The sequence below is a fragment of the Balaenoptera ricei genome, chromosome 3, assembly GCF_028023285.1.
Source record: "Balaenoptera ricei isolate mBalRic1 chromosome 3, mBalRic1.hap2, whole genome shotgun sequence".
NCBI lineage: Eukaryota > Metazoa > Chordata > Mammalia > Artiodactyla > Balaenopteridae > Balaenoptera > Balaenoptera ricei.
Genome location: NC_082641.1, coordinates 77,920,292 through 77,945,662, shown reverse-complemented (window position 1 = coordinate 77,945,662; position 25,371 = coordinate 77,920,292). Strand labels below are relative to the sequence as shown.

The 25,371-nt window shown below is 38.2% G+C and overlaps 1 protein-coding gene across 1 annotated transcript in view; it reads left to right on the top strand.

Moving 5' to 3' along the window:
• The window catches only part of ELL2 (elongation factor for RNA polymerase II 2), a 74,306-nt gene extending 48,941 nt beyond the window's left edge, over nt 1–25,365 (top strand). Inside the window, exons 5-12 of the mRNA XM_059916818.1 lie at nt 7,218–7,477; nt 10,560–10,684; nt 10,847–10,934; nt 12,699–13,266; nt 15,769–15,835; nt 19,142–19,313; nt 21,302–21,346; nt 21,438–25,365. Of these exons, the coding sequence (XP_059772801.1) occupies nt 7,218–7,477; nt 10,560–10,684; nt 10,847–10,934; nt 12,699–13,266; nt 15,769–15,835; nt 19,142–19,313; nt 21,302–21,346; nt 21,438–21,554 (1,442 nt within the window). The 3' untranslated portion in view covers nt 21,555–25,365. The remainder of the gene's footprint in view (nt 1–7,217; nt 7,478–10,559; nt 10,685–10,846; nt 10,935–12,698; nt 13,267–15,768; nt 15,836–19,141; nt 19,314–21,301; nt 21,347–21,437) is intronic.
• The last annotated feature ends 6 nt before the right edge of the window (nt 25,366–25,371 follow it).

The following is a 25,371-nucleotide window of genomic DNA, read 5'->3' as shown; positions in this document are numbered from 1 at the left end:
CAAGTTACTTTACTATGTGAGATTGTGATAGTGGTACTGTTGTGTTTTCTTTGTCACTGGATGATGTAATTTCAGTGGTGGACAGTATAGTTCTTATTTTGTACTTCTGGAGAGTTATTTTTATAGTAAAATCTATTAGTAGAACTTATGAGTTTTCTATTAGCAGAATTTCAAAGGATCTTTGCACAACAAAGAATTTTTATTGCAAAAGTATAAAATGTGCTTATAGCAAAGCATTAGGGTGATGCCTCTTTGGTACCTCAATTGTGATGTCATCTCAATTATGGATCCTCATCCTCATCTCTCCATTAATTAAGAACCTGCCCTACCCCCATCACCTTTATCATCAGCTCACTCAAATATCCATCAAATCAAGGGGAATTAAGACCAGACCAGCAAGATGAGTCTCTCCTTTACGAGCAGTGACCCTGACAGTTTTAAAGAGTTAATTCACAGTGGCTATTAACAGTAATAGAGAGAATCACCCAGAGTGAGGATGAGCTCTATGAGGCCTCGGTCAGTTTAATAACACAAGTCACTGGATAGTAAATGATGAAAGGATATTAATTTGAAAATGTAAATGCTAACAAAAAGTCTCTTGAATAACCAGATCCCTTAATCAACATCTTTCCATGGTTTGGTATAATTCTACTTCTGTATTTTCCCATGCTGACCCAGCTACAATACATTCAGCTTTGAGAAGCTCCACTAGTATCTTTAATAAGTATTTCTTTGGAACAGAGCCAGTGCTCCTGGGACTTGGTGCTTAGCTTAGATACATTTAGTTTGGTTTAACAACAATTCATGGCTTCCCCAGGTATCTGTACCCACGGGGCCCAATTCCCTGCCCAGTAAGTTACTAGCAATGAGATTTTTCATCTTCTCTTTCCTGCTGAATGAGGTAACAACTTCCAACCTCCTTTCTTTCTTCTTTATTCTCACAGGTAACTTAATTAACTTTAGTAGGCTAAATCTCAAATTGTTTTTAAAATGTACAAGATCTGCTGCTCTTAAATTTAAGTGCAAGCTATGAATTTGCTATCCCTATTGCTTTGAGAGTGTTTTTTAAGTCCAATACCACCAATTTATAAACAGTAAGACGAATTGGTGTGTTTGACAAAGGAATAGAAGACTCAAGCAATCAAAATGATTTTTTTTTCTTTCCAATATAACTATCTGAAAACCTTCTCCTTGATTTATTCCAAAGCTTGAAAATTAGCGATGATCACCGTACTTTTCCATTGAAAGATCCTTGGGCGTCCCCTATGTTCATGTGTTTTTGTTTGTTTTGATAGGGTCAGTACAGTTCATTCCCAGCTTACACAAGAGACTTTTCAACGCCCAGAATCACGCAGACCATACATGCCCTAATGGTATGGGAATTTTGGAACTTGCAGGGTTTCTTATAGGCACTACAAATAATTTATATACATTTTTTAGAGTGACCACATAGAATTTGAGGTTATCTAAATTTAAATCTGAACCAGATTACATCTATGCCATTTTATGAAGAGCACACATATGCTCCCCCCTGCAGAGCCCCACAGTGACCTCTGCCAGCCAAGTGCTCTGTTTAACCTTCTCCTCTGTGCTGTGTCCTCTGTGCCCTGGGCTACTCACCATCACAGCAGTGTTCCTCTCTGGTCTTAAATCTTGTCATTAACTTCCTCAGCCCTTTATTCTCTAGGTCAAGTAACCCCAGCTCCTTTTAACTTTCCTTAATATGGCCTGTATCCCAAGCCTTTAATTATTTTTACTGCTCTCCTCTGGACTGCCTCCAGTTCTTCACCTCAGAATTCCAAACTGCACACACTACGCCTAAGAAAAGACTAATCAATTCTGAATACAGTAGAGCAAAAGACTAGTATCCGGATTGGCTTTTCTGGTGTTTCTTTTTGATTTTTTTACTCTTCTTTGTTATGGCATGTTTTGGTCTTTTTCTTTTAACTTTATCCATTGCCAGGCCCTTACCATGTTTCTTTCCTTCCAGGCAGCTCAGTTTGTATCCTCCTGCTTTTTTCAGTATCTCAAAACTGACCCATTCAGTTCTTCAAAATGCTAGTCAGTCACCCTTCAATACTAATATTACTCAGCACTTCCTGGGTGCTTGTGATGCACAAGGCACTGGTTAGCACTTTACATGTAGTTATTCATCGAAATCTCACAATCACCCCATGAGCTGGGTTATGATTACCTCTCCATTTTACATATCAAGTTGTTGGTATCAGCAAGTAGCAAATGATAAGAGTTTGGCCTCATTAACAAGTTATGTTTTTTTCATAAGACAATAGGAGATACCTCTTTAGTTCTTAACTGAATATATCATATAAAATGATACCAAAAGCTGACCTCTGCCAGCTTAGAAGCCTCTGCAGAGAAGGTTTCTTTTAATAGTGTCAGCCCGAGTAGAGGACAAATAGGAATAATGTTGGTCTCACTGTGGGGGGTGTGGTGGCATCATCCAGGCCTCTGATAGTTGAATTAGGGCACAAGCCCAGTTTAAGGAAGGGAAGGCTGTGCTCTTAGGGGTCAGCTTGTCTAGGCAACCAGGAATGTGAGCTTCTGTGACCCTTTAGTGGGCTTGGGGCGGGGAGTGGGGGAAGGCCTATTTTGCCTGGAGAGGAGCACAGGAGAAGCTTTAACCTAGAAAACATTGTTATTATTTCTTCAGTAATATTTCCAGTTCTAGTTATGCCATTCATATCAATGATGAGCATTGTTGTGCTGTTATAATCCTTCCCCTTTGTTTAAAAAAAAAAAAAAACTTATCATTTCTAGTTTACCAGTATCTTAAGTCTGCTCACTGACTCCTATCTAAATTCTGGAAATTTATTGAATTGTAAATTTTGGTTATTTTATATACCTAATATCTATTTAGGTATATAAAATAACCCAACCAACCTAATTTCTAGGATCCTTTTTCCAGTTTTCCCAACTTTCCCCCCCATCCTCCTTATTTTTGATGTTAGTACATGTTTGAGTGACCTTGGACAAATCAATTAACATCCGGAGACCTTAATTTTCTCAAATATTAAAATAAGGGGTTTGGGGCTTCCCCAGTGGCACAGTGGTTAAGAATCTGCCTGCCAATGCAGGGGATACAGGTTTGAGCCCTGGTCCGGGAAGATCCCACATGCCGTGGAGCAACTAAGCCCATGTGCCACAACTACTGAAGCCCGTGCACCTAGAGTCCTTGCTCCACAACAAGAGAAGCCACCGCAGTGAGAAGCCGGCACCGCAAAGAAGAGTAGCCCCCACTCACCACAACTAGAGAAAGCCAGCCCGCAGCAACGAAGACCCAACGCAGCCATAAATAAATAAATAAATAAACTTATAAAAAAATAAAAAATAAATAAAATAAGGGGTTTTGAACTTAGATAACATCTAAGGTCCTTTGTAGTTCTAACAGTCTATGACTGTTTATATATGTTTCGATAGTAGACCTTTTGAAGAAGTGATCTCAAATGCTAAGTAGTGGAGATGGATTCCATTGCAGTGGATTATGTATTTAACCATGACAGAGTCACACCACTGTCGAGGTCCTGCCAGGGTTTTTAAAACCTTGGGTCAGTGTTGCCAGGGTTTTTAGTTAGGTTCCACAGAACAGAAAAACAACTGCAGAAGACGGTTGCCGTCCCTGCTCTCTTTCTGATGGTCTGTTTTAACACCTTTCTTTCAGATTGTTTACTCAGAGTCATTAGATGGAGAGCTAAGTACTTTTACCATCTCATATTAAATGGAGAAGCTAGCAGTGGACTCCTTGTTATGAAACAAAATGGTTCAGATATAGTCCCAGATTACCCAACTCTGTCCGACCCGCTGCTGCTGCTGTTTATATAAGGAGCCCAGGGAATTGATTAGCAGTTGGGTCTGGGAGGAGAATTAGGTTCTCCCACAGGCTTTATTAAAAGGGCTTTTCTGAGGCAAATGTAAAAAATAAAAATAAAGCCTTTCTTCTTCCCACTTTGAACCACATTTTCCTGCTCTTTTTTTGCTTTAGCATCTCAATTCTGTAACTGCTTAGAGTACTAATGTTTTCTTCATTTATAGCCATTCTTACCTTAAATCAGAGGACTCCTTCCTGGTTGAATAGGCACAAATTGATGGGGAGGCAGGGAGCAAGTGATCTTTGTGCAAAACTCTGTGGCCCAGTGTGGCTGGATTCTTCTTTCATCATTTGAAAGAAATGGGTTACTCTACAACTTGCTGTTTAAAATGAGGTAAAGGTGAAGTGAGTGTTTTGTGGGTAGGAGATTCATGGACCAATGATAGCCTAGCATTAGGCCCCAGGTGAGACTCCAGTGCTGTCACATCCCTGCCCAGATTCTAATTTCTTGTCAGACATCATACTTTGACCCCTTTTAAGGGCAAAGTGAACCTCCCTTATTTGGCAGCCCTATGTCTACTTTGGGAGGGTGGGGTAAACTCAGGAGACCTTGGGGCTCTCCTGAGACTGTGGACCAGAGGTTGGTGAGACCTACAGAAGAGGTAGGGCAGCCTGCAACACAGTGATAGTCCTGTTTTTGTTTTTATTTGTATTTGCCTTCCTTGCTGGCCTGAATTCATTCTAAATGACCAGTCATGGTGTGTGTGAGTTTAGTTAAAAACCATTCTCTGCTCATCCCCCTCCCCAGAGAGGAGTGTGGGAGAGGGATCCATAGTCAGCTTGGTTTGGGGAAGTGGAAGTTGAACAGGTTTCAAGGGGGAGGGAAGTGTGGAATTTATAGCGTTTCCTAAACTTGTCTGACCTAACTCTATTCTTTCTTTCCAAAAATTCCTATTGAAATTTCAAGGAAATAGTATTGTTTGCTAACACTATTGCAACTGAGAAGTGGTGGGTTGGAAGGTTTGCAATTGCCACTTTAGAAATTTCAATGTGTCTTCAGACTGGCAGCCTGGTAATGTGCAAAACTACAGGACAGGCCACCTTGATTCTGCTCCTCTGCTGTCTGCTTGTTTACTTGCTGTCATTCACTTTGACACTTTGCTGGTCATTTCACTTTGCAAGTCATCAAAATCTAGGTCTGCTGATAGACAAAGCAGCCATAGCACTGCCTACAGGAAGCTTGCAGCCTAACATGAAGCAAGGGCAGACATTAGGCATTTGCTCATAAAACCTTTCCAACAAAGAAGTACAAGTAGGAAAACTTGGGTATTAATCACAGGACCTTCCAAATGCTAAGTCAGCACTCTACTATTTGAGCTTATCCCATTGAAATCCTCAGTTTTCTCATCTGTGAAATAGGACCAAGGCCTACCTCATCAGGTTACTTTATGAGACTTTGTATGTGTAAAGCTCTCAGCACAGTGCCCCTCCCCCGTCCCATAATCGGTGCAAGATAAATATTAGTTCCCTGCACATCTGACATTGATCTAACTATCTCTGAATTAAGAAAAACACAGAAAACAGATCTAAATCTATTACCAAAGCTCTAATTGTACCTTAATTTAATAGCTTTTCTTACCACTGGGCAATGACCCTTTAATGTTGAGTTCCTTTGTTGTGCAGTATTTTGATCTGATATTTACAATTGGTTACATCCAGATAGTAAAGAAATATAAGAGCCAGTGAGACCTTTCTCCTTTAGGTAGGATTGTATCTAACAAACAGCCCCTCTGGCCAGGCCTTGGGAACCCAGCATGGACAGAAGTACTATTCAGTAAAGCTCCTGCCCCATTAAGCTGTTTTCACCCAAGCCAACAGCACTTTAGAGACTGCTTTTACTTATCCATTGTTTCTAATTGATAGTATTGTCCCTAATGCAGTTGTTCCACCTTGTATGCCATTACCAATTCTTCCTCCTCTTTAACCAATGGGCATAGAGTTGGAGGCTTTAGTAGTGACGTATGAGATTTCACCTCAGAAATCATAAAGTGAGGGTCTAATACAATTTCATTCTAATCTCTCTTTCTTCAGCAAGGAATGGTTACCAGGTATTGTCAGTGACCAGCCATGTACTGATGGCTTCACACATCCATATGGTATTCAGGTCACTACAGCCCACAGTATTTTCTAGAAATAGCCACTTGCCAAACACTTGTCATTGTTAAGTTTAAGCAGAAAGTGGGTTAATTATGTGAATGGCACTGGCCTGTGCAGAAATGGTGTGAATGCCTGCTTTTACCACTTTCCATTCCTCTAACTCACCTTGTAGTCTCAGCACCACAGAGGAGAGATCTGCTTGTCTGGCCCTCTTAGACTGTGTTGGTTGGTTGGTTGGTTGGTTGGTTGGTTGGTTGGTTTTGTTTGTTTTTGCTTTTTGACTCCTAGAGTATGTTATGTCTGTTGAAAAAGAATATCACTCATGAATGCCCTGGTGAATGTTGACCCCAAATTATGCCTGACTCTCCTCTTTGTGGCTTCTGAATCTGTGAAATTAAGCTAATGACTGAGCTCAGCCAACAGTGTGTCCTTAGTGAGATAGACAGGTATTTTTCACATTTCACATATTCGTTGTATTCATATCTGCCAACGAAATGACATACAATATGTAGGTTTAAGTTCTGTAAGTAGCACAGGTGAGCATGGAGATTACTTTATTTCCACTTAACATCAAATGCCTACAACCTTAAAATTTCCAGTGTGTTGCTATGGTGTGTGTCACTAATTATCATCCGTGTGTATAGCTAAGTGGCCAAAATACTTTTATAATACATATTTATTCCAATAAATGCTTCTGTCAAAAAATTCTGAATCCACATTTTAGGCCATTTATTCAGAATGCTTTCTGTTTGCATATCTTTTTAAAGTAAAAACTGAGGGGCTTCCCTGGTGGCGCAGTGGTTGAGAATCTGCCTGCTAATGCAGGGGACACGGGTTCGAGCCCTGGTCTGGGAAGATCCCACATGCCACGGAGCAACTGGGCCCGTGAGCCACAACTACTGAGCCTGTGCGTCTGGAGCCTGTGCTCCGCAACAAGAGAGGCCGCGATAGTGAAGAGGCCCGCGCACTGCGAAGAAGAGTGGCCCCCGCGTACCGCGAAGAAGAGTGGCCCCCGCTCACCGCTACGAGAGAAAGTCCTAGCACAGAGACAAAGACCCAAGCCAGCCAAAAATAAATATAAATAAATAAATAAATAAATAAAGTAAAAACTGAAATATGAAGTCTTTATTCCTTCCAGAATGAAGAGGTACCTAAATCAGAGTTGTGGAAACTGAGAGGCTCATTATATTGTCACCCGCAAATGTGTAACAATGTCATTTCTACTGGACTTTAGGGAAAAGAGTGCAAATTCGGAAAGCACCTCAAGCTGTTTCAGATGCAGTGCCTGAGAGGAAAAGATCAACCCCCATGAACCCTGCAAATACCATTCGAAAGATACATAGCAGCAGCAGTGTTTCTCAGCGGCCATATCGGGACAGGGTGATTCACTTACTGGCACTGAAGGCCTACAAGAAACCTGAGCTGCTAGCTCGACTGCAGAAAGACGGTGTCAATCAGAAAGACAAGAACTCCCTCGGAGCAATTCTGCAACAGGTGAGGACAGCTGGAGAGAGTTCCTTCTGCTTACCTTCTTGTTGGGGAGTTCATTTAAGAAGGCTTGTTTCTGTTGTTGTTGTTATTATTATTGAGGTAGAGAAATTTCAGGATCGTTTTGATCAATGGTATATGAATATTAAGTTAAATCATCTTGATTTAAACATTTAATTAAAAACTAATTGAAATGTAGACATTTATACTAGGTTTTATAAGTTAGAGCCTTCTGAATTATCAAGTTTCGAGTCATTATCTTCATTTGGGTTAAACAAACTTTGCCCTGAAATTCCATTAAAAAAAAGTAAACGAAGTTTTGGTTATCTGCTTTTAGTCTTGAATCTGCTAAACTATTGCCATAATTTTTATTGGTTTATGTAGGTGAAGTTATACAATGTGTTTTTATCAGTCTTTGGTCAGTATAAGCTAGAATATTTTTACCTACTAAATAGTTTTGAATGTGTCTTGCCCTGCATGCTGTTTTCGCCTGTAATACTCTGCCTTTTTCAACCATTGGGTATGCTGAAATCAGTCACCTGTCTTCATTAAAGGATATGAATATGTAAAGTATTAGCTCTAATCAGTTACTGTATAATCACAAGCTTAAGTATAAAAGTAAGTAATTTTGTTAAAATCAACAGTTCATCAGACTGTAGCTCCCTGTATTTTTTAGAATGACTTTGTGTCATAAATGTTGATTAGTATTCAAGTCCACCAGAAATGGAAGTCTGCTCTCTTTATTTTTTTCTAAAGCAGTAACATTTCCAAAGTTGTTCTTAAATTTCATCATTAAAAAATAAAATAAAATAAATCTGCAGGTTTTCATGTATTTTTCAAAGAATAACATTTTTAAGTCCTTTTCATCTGTTTTCTCTTATATTCAAGACATGATACCAAATGTCATGAAAGAGTAAAACCATAATCTCCAGTTCTGGGTTAACCAATCCCCAAGGTATCTTTGGCAATTTCAGGGATCTTATTAAGTCATTTGAGCACTTTTTGGAAACACTTAATTTAAACCCATAAGTCACATAGCAATTTTAAGAGCTCAAGAGACAGGATGAAAGAATTAATGAGGATGAGGGTATAGGTGTGTGTGTGTGTGTTCAGTTTTTTATTTGGGGAAGGGGGGAGGTTCAGGTTATAAGTCAAAATATTTGGTGACTGAATCTCCAGAAAGGTTGTAAATTACCTCCTAGGTTAGAGGATGAGAGGGCAAAATGATGGCAGAGGCAGTTCACCCAGAGGCTGTTATTGATGTATGTCAGTAGTCATGTGATCATGAATATGTGTATAGATATAATTTTTTTTTAATTATTTTTTTTTTAATTTTTTAATGCTATTCTTGTCTGCTTACATTCTTTTTTTTATTTATGTATGTATGTATGTATGGTATGGCTGTGTTGGGTCTTCGTTTCTGTGCGAGGGCTTTCTCTAGTTGTGGCAAGCAGGGGCCACTCTTCATCGCGGTGCGCGGGCCTCTCACTATCGCGGCCTCTCGTTGCCGAGCACAGGCTCCAGACGCGCAGGCTCAGTAATTGTGGCTCACGGGTCGAGTTGCTCCGCGGCATGTGGGATCTTCCCAGACCAGGGCTCGAACCCGCGTCCCCTGCATTGGCAGGCAGATTCTCAACCACTGCGCCACCAGGGAAGCCCTAGATATAATTTTTAAGTGTAGGTATACTTAATTCCTGAGCAAGTGGGATATGAGTGTCATTACTGTTGTTTATTTGATAGAATCTAGAGCATAGTCTCATCCTAGCTGCATATTAGAACCCCTTAGAGAACTTTTTTAAAATGCCAGTTCCTGGATTTCGCCCCAGACCAACTAAATGGAGCAACTGAATGGATATTGAGCCATTGACTGAGATGGGGAGGGATGGAAAAGGAACAAAAGTATGCAGAGGAATCAGGAATCCTGTCTTACATACATGCTATTTGGATGATGTCTATTAGACATATCCAAATGGAGATGGATATTCAGTAGGTAGTTACATATATATAAGAGTCTGGTGTCTAGAGACAGTTGAAGCTGGAGTTATAACTTAGGAGCTAGCAGAATATGGATTGTAAGATCGTTGTATTTATTCCACTTTGAGAAATCTGGTTGTATCTCATGTTAATTTATTTGCAAATTTGAATTTTAAGATAAGCCTATCATTTTCTACTGTATATCAACATTAATGTTAGTATTCAGCTGAGCTGTGAGAAAAGCATAAACTATCATATTATATTTTATAGTACTTTTAAAAAACACAGAAAGAAGTGAAGTTTTTAAAAAGAGCATTCCAGTAGGAAATGAAAAGAAGAATACCATTCTGCCAGCCTTGAAAATGACTCTTGGTTCAGCCCCAGAATCCATACATTCATGTTGTTAATGGAGCCTGGGCCTGGGTGCGCAAGGAACCGTAGTTAAGGGATAAGAAAAGATTACACTTGCAAATAATAACAGTAATTTGGGGGTTATTTTGGTTTCTGTTTCCGTTTATTGGTTTGGGGGAATTTCAAGGACTGAAAAAGTGGTTCTTCAGGAGAACTGGCAGCTATAACGAGCAAGCTTAGCAAGCCAAGAAGATGACAGACAAGATTATCAGAATTGATACTGTTTAAGGAGATAATTTCTGTTGATTACTGGAAGGGGAAGTTTGTAAACCAACATATGGGCACTGTTTGGTTTCTACTTAATACAAGTGATCAAGGACTTGTATTGTAACTCAAAAGTAATGGAATTAATAGCCAGAAATAAATAATGAAGATGTTAAGAAAACTGCTTTGGAGTCCTTTGACTAGAAAAAACAATGATTAAAAAAAGAAAATCTTCCTCCACTTTTTGCATAATGTAGGATTACTGTTTAACAAATGCAGTGGCCATCCAGGAAAAAAATATTTAACTATGTATATAAAGTTTTATTTAATTCCCCAAATGAAGTCAAAAAGCATTTATTGAGATCTGGCATATGCAAAGCTAGCAGTCCCTTTGGAGCCATTTGATATAGTTATTTTCAGTATAAATCCAAAAGGTTGCCTGTTTTAGGTTAAGAAATAGCAAAAAGAACTAATGCTCTCTTTTCAAACCATGTACCAGGTAGCCAATCTGAATCCTAAGGACCTCTCATACACCTTAAAGGATTATGTTTTTAAAGAGCTCCAAAGAGATTGGCCTGGATATAATGAAATAGACAGACGGTCATTAGAGTCAGTGCTCTCGAGGTACGTTCTTATTTTCTTTTCCTTTAAAAATTATGCAAATAAGTAATTATTATAGTCATTGTTATTTTAGTGTTGAGATGGGAAAAAAGAAGCAAGGGTAGGCTTTCTATCATGAACATTTGAAAATTGTCCCCCTAACTGGAACATGTGTGTCCTTTCCAGAAAACTAAATCCATCTCAGAATGCTGCCAGCACCAGCCGTTCAGAATCTCCTGTATGTTCTAGTAGAGACGCTGCATCTTCTCCTCAGGTATTGCATAAAATTATATAATCATAGCCCTGAAATGGACTTTAGGGCCACCTTGTTCAGGTTTTCTGATTTATACGTGAGAGAAATGAGACCCAGAAAAGTCACACAGCTTCCCTACCCAAAGTTCATGGCAGAGCTTACTCTAGAATTCAGGTCCCAGCTCCCAGCCCAGAACTCTTTTTAACCATATAACACTACATTAAGTCAAGGTACTTAATGTCTACTCTGATTTTCAATCCTTGAAGTTCACGTTTTGTTATAAGACTATCTGCTTTTCCATTTGATCACTGATTTATCCAGTCCCATATCCAGTCTTAAGATTATATAGAAAATAGAAGATATTTAAATTTATCTGAAGCACGTTCTAGAAAAATATTCTTGGGTAAAAATGTTTTTAAAATAAGCAAATAAAAAACTCTGCTATTTCCATATGTTTTCTTAAAGTACTTTTTGATTAGATCCCAGTCAGAATATTCCAGTGAGACTCCATTCCAGCTTAGAGTTTCCCCCAAAAGATTCGGTTGGAAAAAGATGGGGAGATCCTGGGCAACATAAGAGGTCAAGCCCACCTGGTTCTCAGACAACCTTGAACTCTCAGGTCTTTGAGACTGGCAGTGAGACAGACCGCTCTACCCCAGTGCTGCTGACAGAGTGCTCCTCTCTCTGGACCCCCCTCCCAAGGCTTAGGGAGACAGGACAGATGTGTGGGGAACAGTAAGCATGCCCTGGGCAAAAGGTTATTCACATGTCAGAAAATGTTAGAAACCTATTGTGAGGAACAGAGGAGGAACAAAATAAAAGCAATTCTGTCCTTGCATGTATGTTGTCTACAGAAGCCTCAAATGCCAACTACTATAAAGCTACTTATACTCTGATCTAATTATGTACTGGGTGTGAGATCAGTGGCCCTAAATTCAACACAGAATAAATTAATGTGATGATTATTATTTTCTTTCAAGCTCAAGTTTTAGCCACAGTATTACATTGGATGTATGCTTTGTACTTTTCAACTATCTGACTTTCCTTTTTATTTTAAATACTGTTATTGTTGTTGCTGGATTGGGCTAATATTAGCATGATTTTTGAAATTTTTTGAAATAGTAACTCCATATAATTTTTATGGACTAGTTATTCAGACTTACCTTCCAATCCAGTGAAAAGATATATTTAAGGGAGAAAAAACTTGGATGGCGTTTCAGCAATGATAGAGATATGTAGAGAAATTATTCTGAATGTGCTGGTTGTTTCCATCTTAAGACAGCCAAAATATGTATAACTGGAGCATGTTAGCACATTCGAAGAGATCAAGTAAGTGTAGGCTTATTGCCCTGTACTTACCGTTGTTGGTTCTGACAACCAATAATGTTAAAAACTGCTTCTTCCTCTCACTGAATATAACTAGGTCAGCTGTGGCCAGCAGAGGAAGGAGGCCACCTCTATTTAATACACTCCTGCGTGGTATAATCCACATAAATTGGCCTAGTCTCTCAAGGAACTTAGGGTGGGTCTGTATGATCAGAAAGTATAAGTACTTCAAGAAACATATTTGCCAGATTCTGCTTTTTTACATTAGACATGAAAACTTATTGTAGATTGTGCTTAAGCTTGGAGGATGGTTAACACAACGCCGGTAATGAATTTAAATTGGTTATAAATTTAAGTATGAATAAAATTACTCAGTTGTTCTTCTAGTAACGAGTGACACATGTATTGAATTTTAGTGCAAACTGGCTCATCTGTTTTCCCTGTTCCCCCCCATCCCAGAAACGGCTTTTAGATTCAGATTTCATTGATCCTTTAATGAATAAAAAAGCTCGAATATCTCACCTGACAAATAGAGTGCCGCCAACATTAAATGGTCATTTGAATCCCACCAGTGAAAAATCTGCTGCAGGCCCCCCGCTGCCCCCTGCAGCCGCTGCCATCCCCACGCCTCCACCGCTGCCTTCAACCCACCTGCCTGTCTCCAATCCTCCTCAGACTGTAAATTCTCACTCCAATTCCCCTAGCACTCCAGAAGGCCGGGGGACTCAAGACCTACCTGTTGACAGTTTTAGTCAAAACGGTAGTATCTATGAGGACCAGCAAGACAAATATACCTCTAGGACTTCTCTGGAAACCTTACCACCTGGTTCAGTTCTACTAAAATGTCCAAAGCCTATAGAAGAAAACCATTCGTCTCACAAAAAGTCCAAGAAGAAGTCTAAAAGACACAAGGAAAAGGACCAAATAAAAAAGCACGACATTGAGATGATTGAGGAAAAGGAAGAGGACCTTAAAAGAGAAGAGGAAATTGCCAAGCTGAACAACTCCAGTCCGGATTCCAATGAAGGTATTTTACATTTGTAAAAACCAACTACATGGGTTAAATGAATGGGAAGAGCGGACTATCCTGAGTGTGAGATTATGCTGTTTATAATTAGTAATGCTTTTTTTATCAAATGACCTTCCGTTTAGTTATTAATCTTAGTATTGTCCTTTTGAGCAAATTTTTTTCTTGCATTTTACAGCAGTCATTTTCTGTCTCTTTTCAGCCAACTATTAAACATGGTTTCTATGTTTCTTAAGATGGTGACATTTGAAAATGACCCTGTCATCCTCCAGAGAGACCCCCTTTTAGAAGGTGAACTTTGTTGCGCTTTTCCAGAGCTGTCACAGTATTGTGCAACCTCAACATGACCTATTATATGCCATTATTGAACTGATTTAACCAGACACACAATTAGCAATAAAAGTACTCAGGTCCTTCTTTACCAAGAAGCAGGGTCAACCCTGCTTTAGTTAATAATAGCACAGGGGAAATGTCAAATTCTTTATAAAGCAGGCAAGGTAAAATTATATATGCAGATCCATAATATCATCTTCATTCAGAGTGAAAGCAATTTGTCTTCTGCAAGGCTGTTGGTGATTAGCTTGATAGATCTTGGGATTTTTTTTTTTTTTTTTCAATTTTGAGAACACTGTTTTAGTTAGCTAACATCAACTGTTATTAATAAATTTAACCATTTCAAGCTTTTGGAAGCTTTCAAAGCCAAATATCTAGAGACCCAAAGAAGCCTAAAATAATGCTTTACCTCTAAAGAAAAGCTAATCAGTAGAAAGACTGCTTACCTGAGGGTAGTGATCTTTAAAACCTAATGACACAATTAGATTTCTCTTATTTCATATATATATAGAACTTAATATCTTGCATACCAACATACAGAAGATCCAAACCCATCATTTAGGACTGCTGCCAATTTTAAACCCAGCATAACTAAGGTAAAATTTCCCAGGAAAGTACAACTTTAGAAAAAAGTACTTTAATGATTAGACTTTAAGGAATTTTATCTTTCTGTAATTTGCCCACAGTACTGAAAGTCTGTAATCCTTAGATTTAACTGACCATTTTTACCATAGGAGAGAAGCTTTGATTATGGAATAGTATGATGCAGTGCCTTTATTGACCTGGATTGAGTATATTGCTTGTCAAAGCATATCTGTTGAAATATGTAGATCAGCATGGTAGTATATAGTGGCCCAAGAGGTAGGTGTAAGCTTTTTCCCTCAAACACTATCATACTTGAATTTGCCAGATCAGGAAAAGAAAAAGAGGTAATAAAACTTCATGTTCAGAGTTAGTAAGCCAGATTCCTGGGTATGCCCCACTCTCCACACTTCCCACCATCAGGTGGTAATCCTGAGTCAGAGACTGGATCCCAGAATGTTGAGAACTATAGCAGGGTTCAAGTTTTCTCAGAGCTGGAAGCCGAGAGAAGCAGGCCTGGTCTCTGAATCCTTCACTGAGGATGTAGTACCTTTCAAAGCCAATCGAGATTATCACAAACTGAGGATAGATTCAGACCCACATCCTCTGCTCTACTGGAATTTATCTGGTGTCTGTGACAAAGGAGAAGCCAGGTGATGTGCACTTGATGCCTTTTCCTTTAAGGCTCAGGCTGTTGTAAAAACAAGCTTTTACCTAAGCCTGAATCAAATACACACACACACACACACACACACACACGCACACACGCACGCACGCACACAAAATAAGCCCACAGAGTCTGCATAATTTGTTTAGTGTGCTTTGTCCTTTAAAATATTAAACCAAGAAATTATTAAATTCTCACTCGTTTTATATTGAACATGTATGTTTTGCTAGCAGGCAGGGTTTGGGTTTGAGTTATTAATTTAATTCTACTTGAGGGTTTTTTACACTATCACAGTGTAGTCCTGAGCAACTGGCACTTTATTTTGTCCTCTTAAAAACAAATCTGTGTAGTATTATGAGGGTTAGATATTAGAGGAGTATAAATTGGTGTTCACTAATAACTTATTTTAAATTACTTTAAACTGATAGGAAAACTTCCTGCCCAATTCCACTGTCTGCATACAAAAAGAATAGCAGCAAAAATACAGCCATCGAAATAGTCTGCTACCTGACTTCACTATCTTATCTGCCTTTGAATCCTATGAAAAGTAGATGTTGATGTAAAGTTTGTATCTCCCATTGTCTGGCTGCATCTGCCACCACAATCTTTGAATTGCTGGGCAGATGCCACAACTGTTGTTGAAAGAATAGAAGATTGACCTTGGGTTAAGATGGAATTCCTTTATTGTGCAGACACTGCAGTAGCCAGGGTGCTTTCAATGCCTGGCGTCGGTTCTGCTGGCGCTGGTCATAGGGCCTCTATTGTTCTTGTTCAATTGTATTCCTTGCTCACTATTGCTTATTGAGATGGAAGAATAGAATTTGAGGAAAAGTGTTCCAGATGTTTCTGATCTATTTTAGAATTATAGGCATTTTGTAACCATACCCTTTGGTGAACACTTGAATTTTTTTTCTTTGTAGGAGTTAAAGAGGATTGCACTGCCTCCACGGAAGCTTCTTCAACAATTGAACTCCCAGATTATTTGATGTAAGTTCAGATGTCTGCTGATGGGAGAGAACTATTTAATTTTAGAAAGTTTGCAAATTCTTTTCCCATGATTTGCAAATCAGAGAAGTAAGAAGTTCCAGAAATAGAGTCCTGGAGCCACCCCTGCAACTGAAAGGCTGCCATTAAGCCTGCTCGTCCCCAGTCCACCCTTGTCGGCTTGAGCAGGTTGTGCCTATCCCTGCTGTGAGCTCTGTTCGGTGGCCTTTAAGTATAGAGAAGCCTGTCCTTTGTTCCGGGGCCAGGCCAAGCGTTTGATTATGGAAGATTTCAGGGATCTGACTCTTCAAAGTCAAAGCAGTTTATCAATGCACAGTCATTCACTTGGGCCCCGCAAAGGGACAGTTTATTAGTGATAAAGTACTTAAACCTCTGCAGTTAACACAAAGTAGAGACAGATGGATTTTTATTTAAATAAAGCTTTGCCGTCAAATTAACTTTAAGAGGAGAGAGCATTAAAATTTGATCATTTCACTTTAATACCGGTTATATTTTTCTTGTTATGACAACAAGTTGCTCAGTGCTGAGCTGGGGACTTTTTTGTAACTGGTTATCACAGAAATTATAACTTGGACACATAATTCTAGCTTTTTTACAGACTCAAAGGCTTCTGTAAGAAGAAAATAATCAAGTTGCAAAAGCCTGGAAAAATGGAGAGTGAAAGAGCAAACAGATTCGCCTACCAATAGCTTTGAAAATGAACAAATATACAAATAGCTTAAATGTAGACTGGAAATGGAATCTGGGCTGTATGAACATTTTTTTCTCTATCAATCAGTAGCATCCCATGGTGGACAAAGTTAAACTATGCAGTTTAGCGCTCCATGTCCCATGAAATGTTCATTTCCGGAGTAGAGAACATTTTATACTAAAAATGTGTTACTTTTGCTTAACAGTAATGGTGAAAGCTATGCTCATTGGGGAATGATATAGCATGAAACCGTAATGCTAGTTATCATCTCTTAACTAAAAGGAACCCAAGAAGCCATGCTGAGCACTCTCTCATCTGAGGTGGTGTATGGTTTTAGAGTTCTTTTGGGGAGCTTGGAAAAGCTGCTGCCACTGCGTTGGCCCCGGAAGGGCTGGATGGGGGACAGTGCCTGGCTCCACTGACGTGGGCGTTCACCTCTCCAAATGCGTTTCCTGAAAAGTCTTGTGAAAGTCGGCCCCCTCAAATAACAGCCGCAGTACTGTGCTCTCGTTCTCTTATGACGGATTTTGAATTTCTCTTTTTTCTAATAGTGCTGTATACGTGTTACATAGGACAAAATCATGTGGGGAGACTGAAAAATGATTCTAACCTTTCCCCCATGGATTCAGTGTTGCTGTGTTTTGTCGACTTAAGCAGTTAATTCTATATTTAATAACTTGTTTTTAACGTACTGATCTACGGATGGTTGCTGCATCTGCCTCAGTGCATTTCTGTATGTTTGTTATTTTCTAGCTCTTTTAAAATCATGAAAGTACATAACCTATGTGATTGTTTGCTTAAGAGCAATTTATTTTAACAAAAGCTATCTTATATAAACATTGCAAATTTTCTTAAAATGATGAGAAAGCATGAATTTTCAGAAAAATCACTAAAAATACAGAACTTAAACTTGTTTCTTAAGAAAACCAAAAGGACATACTATAAAACCTTTAATGATCAGCCTCTGAATAATTCATACTTAACCACAGTATTCCTAATTTTTATATAATAAGAATACTTCTGTTACTTGTGGTTGTGAATTATCCAAAGTATTTAACGTTTTATTCCATCACTACATTAAGAGCCAGCTGTAGAACCATAACAATTTTTATTAAAAATAGTGACATTCTTTTCATTAAAATGCCAGTATAACCAAATAATCTTCTATAATAGCAGCACAACTGTTGGCCAGTTTGGTACTTTTCCCTGAGGGAATTATTAAATAAAATATGGAGGGTGTGGCCTCAGGTGTGATTTTGAGAAAGTGGGATAAATATTTTATATAACAAATTGAACCTGAGTTTCACGATCAGTTTAGCCATTTTGCTTATGTATGCTTATCCCCAGGAACCTCTTTCTCTCCCCCGGGCTCTCTCTGGTCTGCAGTCAGGACAGCCCATGTCTAGAGAGGCCTGTTTCACTGCTTGGCTGGTAGTTTTCCTTTTATAGCAAGGACACTAGCAGGGCAGCTTTAAATCAGCATACTACCACTGTCTCAATTACACTTAGAAAATTGAACCTCCACACTGTCTAACTCAGCATGAATAAAAATATTAATGAGGACATTAAGGTTGCTCACTGCATCACTTTTCTCACATTTCCAACTAGGCATCTGTGCTATTGCATTTTAAATAAAACTGGTAAGAATGTCTAAAACCATTTTGGAAAGGACTGAACTCCCAAAGTTTTCCACAATGAAGAGTATATGTATACCCACTGGGGCACCCTGAAGCTCCTGCCACCTGCCTGAAATTGCTTTGAAATCTCAATTTTTATCTCAAAAAGTCAAGGGAATTTTGCATTCCATGACAGGAGCACAGAGTACAAAGACCCAGGCCCAGAGCCAAAAACAAATAATATTAACTTTAATATTAAAATGCTGTTTTGGCTTACCACCACTGAATAAACTGACACTCTGGGAAGGTGGCCTTCATTCACTAGGTCCCGAGAGATATTCACACCCTGAAGTAAAACATTTGTGGCCTTTTTATTAAGAAAATAAACTAATAGTATAAAACTGGCTTTCTGTTACACAGAGTATGACATTAAGTGTTTGAAAAGAACTAGAGAAATATACCTTTTTTCCCCCTTTTTTATTTTTTCTGGTCTAACTCTCATTTTTAAAAAATGATAAAACAAAGCAGCAGGTCTACAAAGAGCTTTGACTTCAGCACTTAGTGACTGTGGGACGTTCTCCTGGTTTCACATTACCCCTCCAATCCTTCTGTTTCCATGTGACTCGTAACAGATGGGTTGGCCTCTGCCGCTAGCATGGTAGTAAATTATTTGGGGTAGAGAAAGGTTTAGGAAGCTACACGTGTGTAAGTGTTGTCTTCTAGTTGCACTTTAATTCCATTGCCACCATGTTTTTTTCACATTTATTCTTCTTCCCGAAGTTCTTAAACTCTCCTGTGGGATAATTTTACCAGGAAGGTCTTTGAGGGAGTGACAAGGCAGCAGCAAGCAGTGGCAGAGTGGCATTCAGTCTAGGGAAACACGCATAGATATAGTTTCCAAATATTTGTGTTAAATCTCAGACTTCTGCATCGTGTTTATTCTGTAGCCACTCTCCGTTTATCTTTTGTCTTTTTTACTAGAAAATATATTGCTATCGTCTCCTATGAGCAACGCCAGAATTACAAGGATGACTTCAATGCTGAGTATGACGAGTATAGGGCCTTGCATGCCAGGATGGAGACTGTGGCTAGACGATTTATCAAACTGGATGCACAGCGAAAGCGCCTTTCTCCAGGCTCAAGAGAGTATCAGGTAACACACTTGTTCCTAGATGGACTGACTTTCATATTTTACCTTCTTTCTTTCTCTGCCCTTCCCGTCCCCAGCCATCCTCCCAGCCTTCAGAGCAAGTCCTCTCGCAGACCAGCCTCTCTGCAGCTTTTGGCCTTCAAAATTAAAGGCCTTCCTTTAAAATTAGCTAGGAAAATAAATATTTGAAATAGTTCTTGAAAATAAGTAAACATGATGATCCTATATTTCCTCCAGTGGAAAAACTATATTTTCATATAATACAATATGTATAAAATGTATAATATATACTTACATACTTACTGTAACATAATGTGTAGTGTACTGAGAAAAATACAGACAACAAAATAGGAAAAACAAAAAGCAAGATTTGGCATCAAAATATTTGACCGCATTACCAACTCAACTCAGGCTATAGCTCTTACATCTGGTGCTAATTCCCAAAATTACTATTTCAAGTACATTTTTAAAAAAATTTTTTTTAAACCTCAGTCTGGCATAGAATATAAAGGGGGCTTAATACCACTCAGGTTTGGGGTTTAAGTGAAGAAAAGCATGGTGCTTCCAGCTTCCCAAGACTGCCATTTGTTAACAGGTATTAATCTGTTTTCACTTGCCTACATTAAGTGGTAATATTAGTACAGCTGACAAAGAGCAGTAGAAGCCTGACCTGCCTACTGATTGTTCGTAGAGCTCTTAGCCAAAGGATTGATATAAGTGTATGTTTCCTTCCTTGTGTATGACAGATAACTTTGTCACACTTCACAGCCGCAAATGGTGCCTCCATCCTAGCCCACTGTTGTTCTGACAGGAACCTACACGAGAAAATGGGGTGGGTTTTCCCACAATGGGGAAAACAGCCCGAGAGCATCCGTGCCCTAGAGACTCATTGTGTCTTCTATTAGTGGGCCTTAATCTTTTAAACAAGCTGCCTAGAGTTATAGAAAACTTTACCAGAGGAGTGAGTGGTTGGCAGTGCAAGAGGTCAGTGATATGGTTTGGGGTTTATTTTTTTCTATATAGTTATTTACCAGTATACCATGATTATATTTAAACTAAAATGTAATTCTAAGAATTGCTGAGTGGTTAGGAGCAGGCTCCGAAGCCAGACTGCTTGGATTTGATTCCCAGCTCTACTTGTGTGACCTTGGGCAAGCTACTTAACTTGACTGAAAATTCTAAAAATCCCCATCCATAAAGTGAGGTGATTATAGAGTTGTGCAGAATAAATGTTAGCATTTGGAAACTGCTTAGATCCATAGTACATCAGGTTATGTAGTACATAAGGGTTAGCTCTCTTCCCCTACCACCCAATTTTCCTCCCTAGAGGCAATCAGTATTACTGGTTTCCATCGTATTCTTTCAGAGGTCTGTTTGAGTATAAGATATATATACACAAGCAAATTCACAAATATACCATATGTAATTGAATCTAAGCTGTCATCATTTATAAGATGCACCATTGTCTTATGTTCCAGTAAGTTAAGGTATGATACATGATTTATCAGATTTCATTAACAATTCCTAGAATATAATATTCTATTTCTCCCTTATAAACAAATGATACCAAACTGTATAAATTGTTCTGTGCTTTGCTTTTTTCACTAGACAATATATATCTTAGAGAATTTTTTTATGTAAGCACATAAAGCACTTCCCCCTTTTTTAATGGCCTCTTAGTACTCCTTTGTATGGATTAATGGACATTTAGATTTTGTTTACTTTCTTTTGCTTTACAAACAGTGCTGCAGTGAGTAACCTTGTACATGTGTCATTTCACTCAGGCACAATTAAATCTGAAAGAAAAGTATAAGTGCTGAGTCAGTTTTGCATTTGCAGTTTTAACGGCAGTTGCCAATTGCCCTCCTTAAAGACTGTACCAATTTACATTTCCATCATTAATATTTCCCACACCCTTGCCAATTGTGTGTTATCTGTTTACATTGCAAAGAAAAAAGTTCTCTTCTGATTTCTAATTATTAATTTTCTAGAATGTTCATGAAGAAGTCTTACAAGAATATCAGAAGATAAAACAGGTAGGTATCATCACTATTAGTTTTCTGACCTTTAGTTGAGAAGTGTTATGAATTCCACAGTCTTACTCCTCACTGTTGTTTTCATCCACAGTCTAGTCCCAATTACCATGAAGAAAAATACAGATGCGAGTATCTTCATAACAAGCTGGCTCACATCAAAAGACTAATAGGTGAATTTGACCAACAGCAGGCAGAGTCATGGCACTAGAGCTCTGCTTGGACCAGAAGATGTGAATAAACTTAAGCTTATTTATTTAAAATTCCAAATGAGTTGCTCTCAAATTCTAAAAAATGAAACTTTGCCTGTTGGAAGTTTCAGTATTAGTAAACTTGAGTTACCTTCCCCCCCAACCCCCATTTACTTTGTTTCCTTGCATTTTTGAAGCTGCTTTTTTCTGGTCCTTTTTTCCTTCTTAAGACTTGTGTTTGTCAATAGAAATAATTTTTTTTGTAGATATTGGGGATCCAGTGTCTGTACTTCAAATCAATTTTTTTTCCTTAAAAAACTGTGTTTGTCATTAGAAATGATTTTTTTTTAGATATTGGAGATCTAGTGTCCACACTTCAAAGTTATGTGTGTTTAAAAAAAAAAAAAACAACAGTAATGTACAAGGTGAAATGCTTTTGGATAAACATAAGCCTATTTTCTGACCTTTCTTAATACGAACTCTTTGCCTTAAATGGTAGAACATTTAGAAATTTGCACAAAATACAAAAAAACTTAAAACATTGTTTTGGAGGGTTAAGAAATAGAAAGGTGTGTGAGTATGTGTATAGATCTATATACACATGTGTATATATAGTCTGACTTGATCTAGAACAGTAAATCTGCCCTGCAAATTAACCCCCATTGCAATGGTTGCCTTAAGGTGTTTGCTAGTTGTGTACCTAGTGTGGTTAATCATTAGCTACACTGCTTCCCACTTGATTAGAGCAATGGGAAGCACACTGTGGCCTACCAGCGTCTGAAAGCGTGTGCTCGACCTGTATGTGTGCAGAGGTGGTGTGGATGTGAGCGTGCGTGAAGGAAAAAAGCTGCTACTCTCAGTAGGCCAAACGCTCAGGTGAAACAACTGATGAGTGTTACTGTAGGTTTTTTTTTCCTATCAAATTGCTACTTCTATCGTGGAAGACAAAAGCATTTCCATTTCAACAGTTTGTCAACTTTATTAATGTTGGGCAAAATTGATATGTTATGAAAATGAAACAGATCTATAGTTTGGGGCAAAATTATAAAATTAAACGTGTAGGTAACCTATTTATATACTGCTATAAAGTATTTTTGAAGAGAGATATGCAAAGAAGCTATTACCTACATGAAATGTATATTTAAAGATTTTTTTTTCATCCTGGCTGCCAGGAATATAAAAAAGAGTGGATATATTTAACCATAACATACTGTGATTCATCAAACAGCACAAACTTTCATTTCATGGAGTTTATCTGTTGACGTTGATTTAAACTATCATTTGTTTTATCATGTGGGAACATAAGTTATGTGGTCAAAAATATAAGGATTTTGAACTAATGTTGATTCAAGTTGTGTTGTCTTATCGTATTGTTTTTCAAAGTGCTGCCAGTTTAAAAGGGAAGCATTATGTTTACAAATATGTTTTGAAATGTTTGCCAAAATTTTGGTGGTATCTTTAATAAAGATGTTTGTCTCCAGCATCCAAAACAATAAAAAAATAAATAACTTTGTTGTGTATCGCTGTAAACCAGAAAATGTTGGTGTCTAGAAAACCTGAGAGAGCATGTAGATGAAATTTTCTCTTTGGAGTTCTTCTAAAACATTAACAGGAAAGAGTAGATAATATAGTAAAAGTATACAAAAGTATACTATACAAAGACTGAAACAAGACCCTGTGCACTATAACTCTGTAACATTACCACAGCAATTTGATTTCTGCGTAGCATGGACCTCCTAGGGAATTCGATTTTCTTTTAGCATTGAGATCCCTGGTGCTCTTCCTTTTACCTCAGAATTGGTACAATCATTACTCAGCGTTCACTGATATCAAACTTTCAGTTGGAAAAAAAAAAAAAAAAGCAGTAAAGGAAACTTAATTGGGGATAAATTTGGTCCTCATATCATATGGTAGAGTCTCCTGAGGGATTTGTCTGTAAGTAATGACCTCATGGGTGTCATTTCTTAGAACATCATGGCCTTTTAATCAAAGATAGTGTGCTGCTACTTGCTATGAGTGGTGTTTCTCAAAAGCAAGGTGCTTGGACCACTTGCATCACCCAAATTAGAATCTCTGGGGATAGGGCCCACATAGCCCCATTTTCATAAGTATCCTCCAAGTGATTTTGCAAGCTAAAGTGTGAGAACAATTGGCTTGGAAGTAACGCTAAACCTTTAGGTCTCTAAATCTCAAAGTCTTGAACTGAAGAAGTTCGGCTATTGGCTTTTTTTTTTTAAGCCCCTCCCTGTCAGCAGGTGCAAATCACTTTTCCTCTCTACATCATTTGTGGCACCCTCTCAGTTGTTTCACTGCTAACACTTATTTTAGAACTTGTTTACAAACAAGGCAAGCCTTCCAGTTGGCTAATTGTTAGCCCTTGGAGCTCCTACCCATCTACATCAGCACATCTTCTGGTTTACAAATTGGGTAATAATGGAAGCTGGAGATGCTTTATGAAAATCCAGCATTGCACACCCGTAGACTTGACCACCTACCTATAAAAGCCTTAATTTAGATGTTTGTTGTGTACATTGGGCAGATCCTTGCAAAATGTATATCTATCATCAGTTGCAGATTTGAGAGTTGTGAATCTCTGCATCTATTACCTAAGGCTGCATCTCTTTTAAAGATGGGCGTGAGCCTATTAAGATATTTATAATCATTCTTCATCTCCTACTGCAAGATTTTTAGATTCTCTCAAATAATTGCTGCAGGAATGGGTGGCCACTTAGTATCAGTTACTCTGGTAGAATTTATTTGGTTTTTTGTTTTTTTGGTTTTCTTGAGAGAAATAGTAAGTGTAAAATAGCATTGTCAAGATGAGATAATGAGTTTGTTATTATTTGCTCATCACATTTCATCTAAAATAATTTGAAGCACTCTTGATGATTTTTACCAACAACCATAAATTAACTCCAGAATGAGCGAGCAGCTGATTTAATACAAACCCAAAATAACATTAACTAGATGTGGTTTTGTTTTATGTGAGGACTTCACTTCCTATCTCGTTGGTTATTTATTTCCCCTGGAATACTTTAGAGGGGTTAACTCTCAACTGTAAGTAGTGATAGATGTTCAGTACTTGCTCTCACAAAAGTAATTGGTGTGGTCAGTTGATATCATAGCTCCATGCATTGATTATAAAAATCCAGTATTAATTTTCCTTCATCTCTGATTGATCTTTTAACCTTAATAGTTTTCTTTTCCCTTAAAATATTTCACCTTATTCTGTAAAACAAATGCATATTTTCATGTTTGAAGCAAGGTGTTGAGATGAGGTTTAGACACAAATGGTCCATCAGTTCCGACACTCTGCTTGGTTGCCTTACCCCTTCCACTAGTGCGTCCTTTGTTTCTGGAACTTGGCTGAAACTCTTCAGCCAGTTCATCGTCTTTCCAGCCGTGTGAGTGTTGAGTCACGTATGAGTGGTTTTTGCCTTTACTACTTTTAAAGTTCTTACTGTTTATTACTTGCCTAAGTGTTACTAAATCCTTTTATTCTGTACCAGATGGGGAAAAATTATAGCCAGCTTTGAGAGGAACCTTTTGGGAAAAGATATTAACTGACACGACTAAATGAAGGCAACAGAAGATGTTATCAATGTTCTTTGTAACCTGAAAACTGAACAAGGCTATGAGGCTCATTTCAAAATATTTTGAAGTGTTAAAAATATATACATATATATCTACGCTGCTTCTCAGTTGTTCTACCCAAACCATGTTAGCAAGGTAAAATGTCACAGAGACTTTTCAGTTAACTGAGCTCAGCAGCTGTGGTGGCCCCTGTTGTTCTACACCAATTTCAGTTCAATAAAAATGTTAACTTTGCAATTCTGG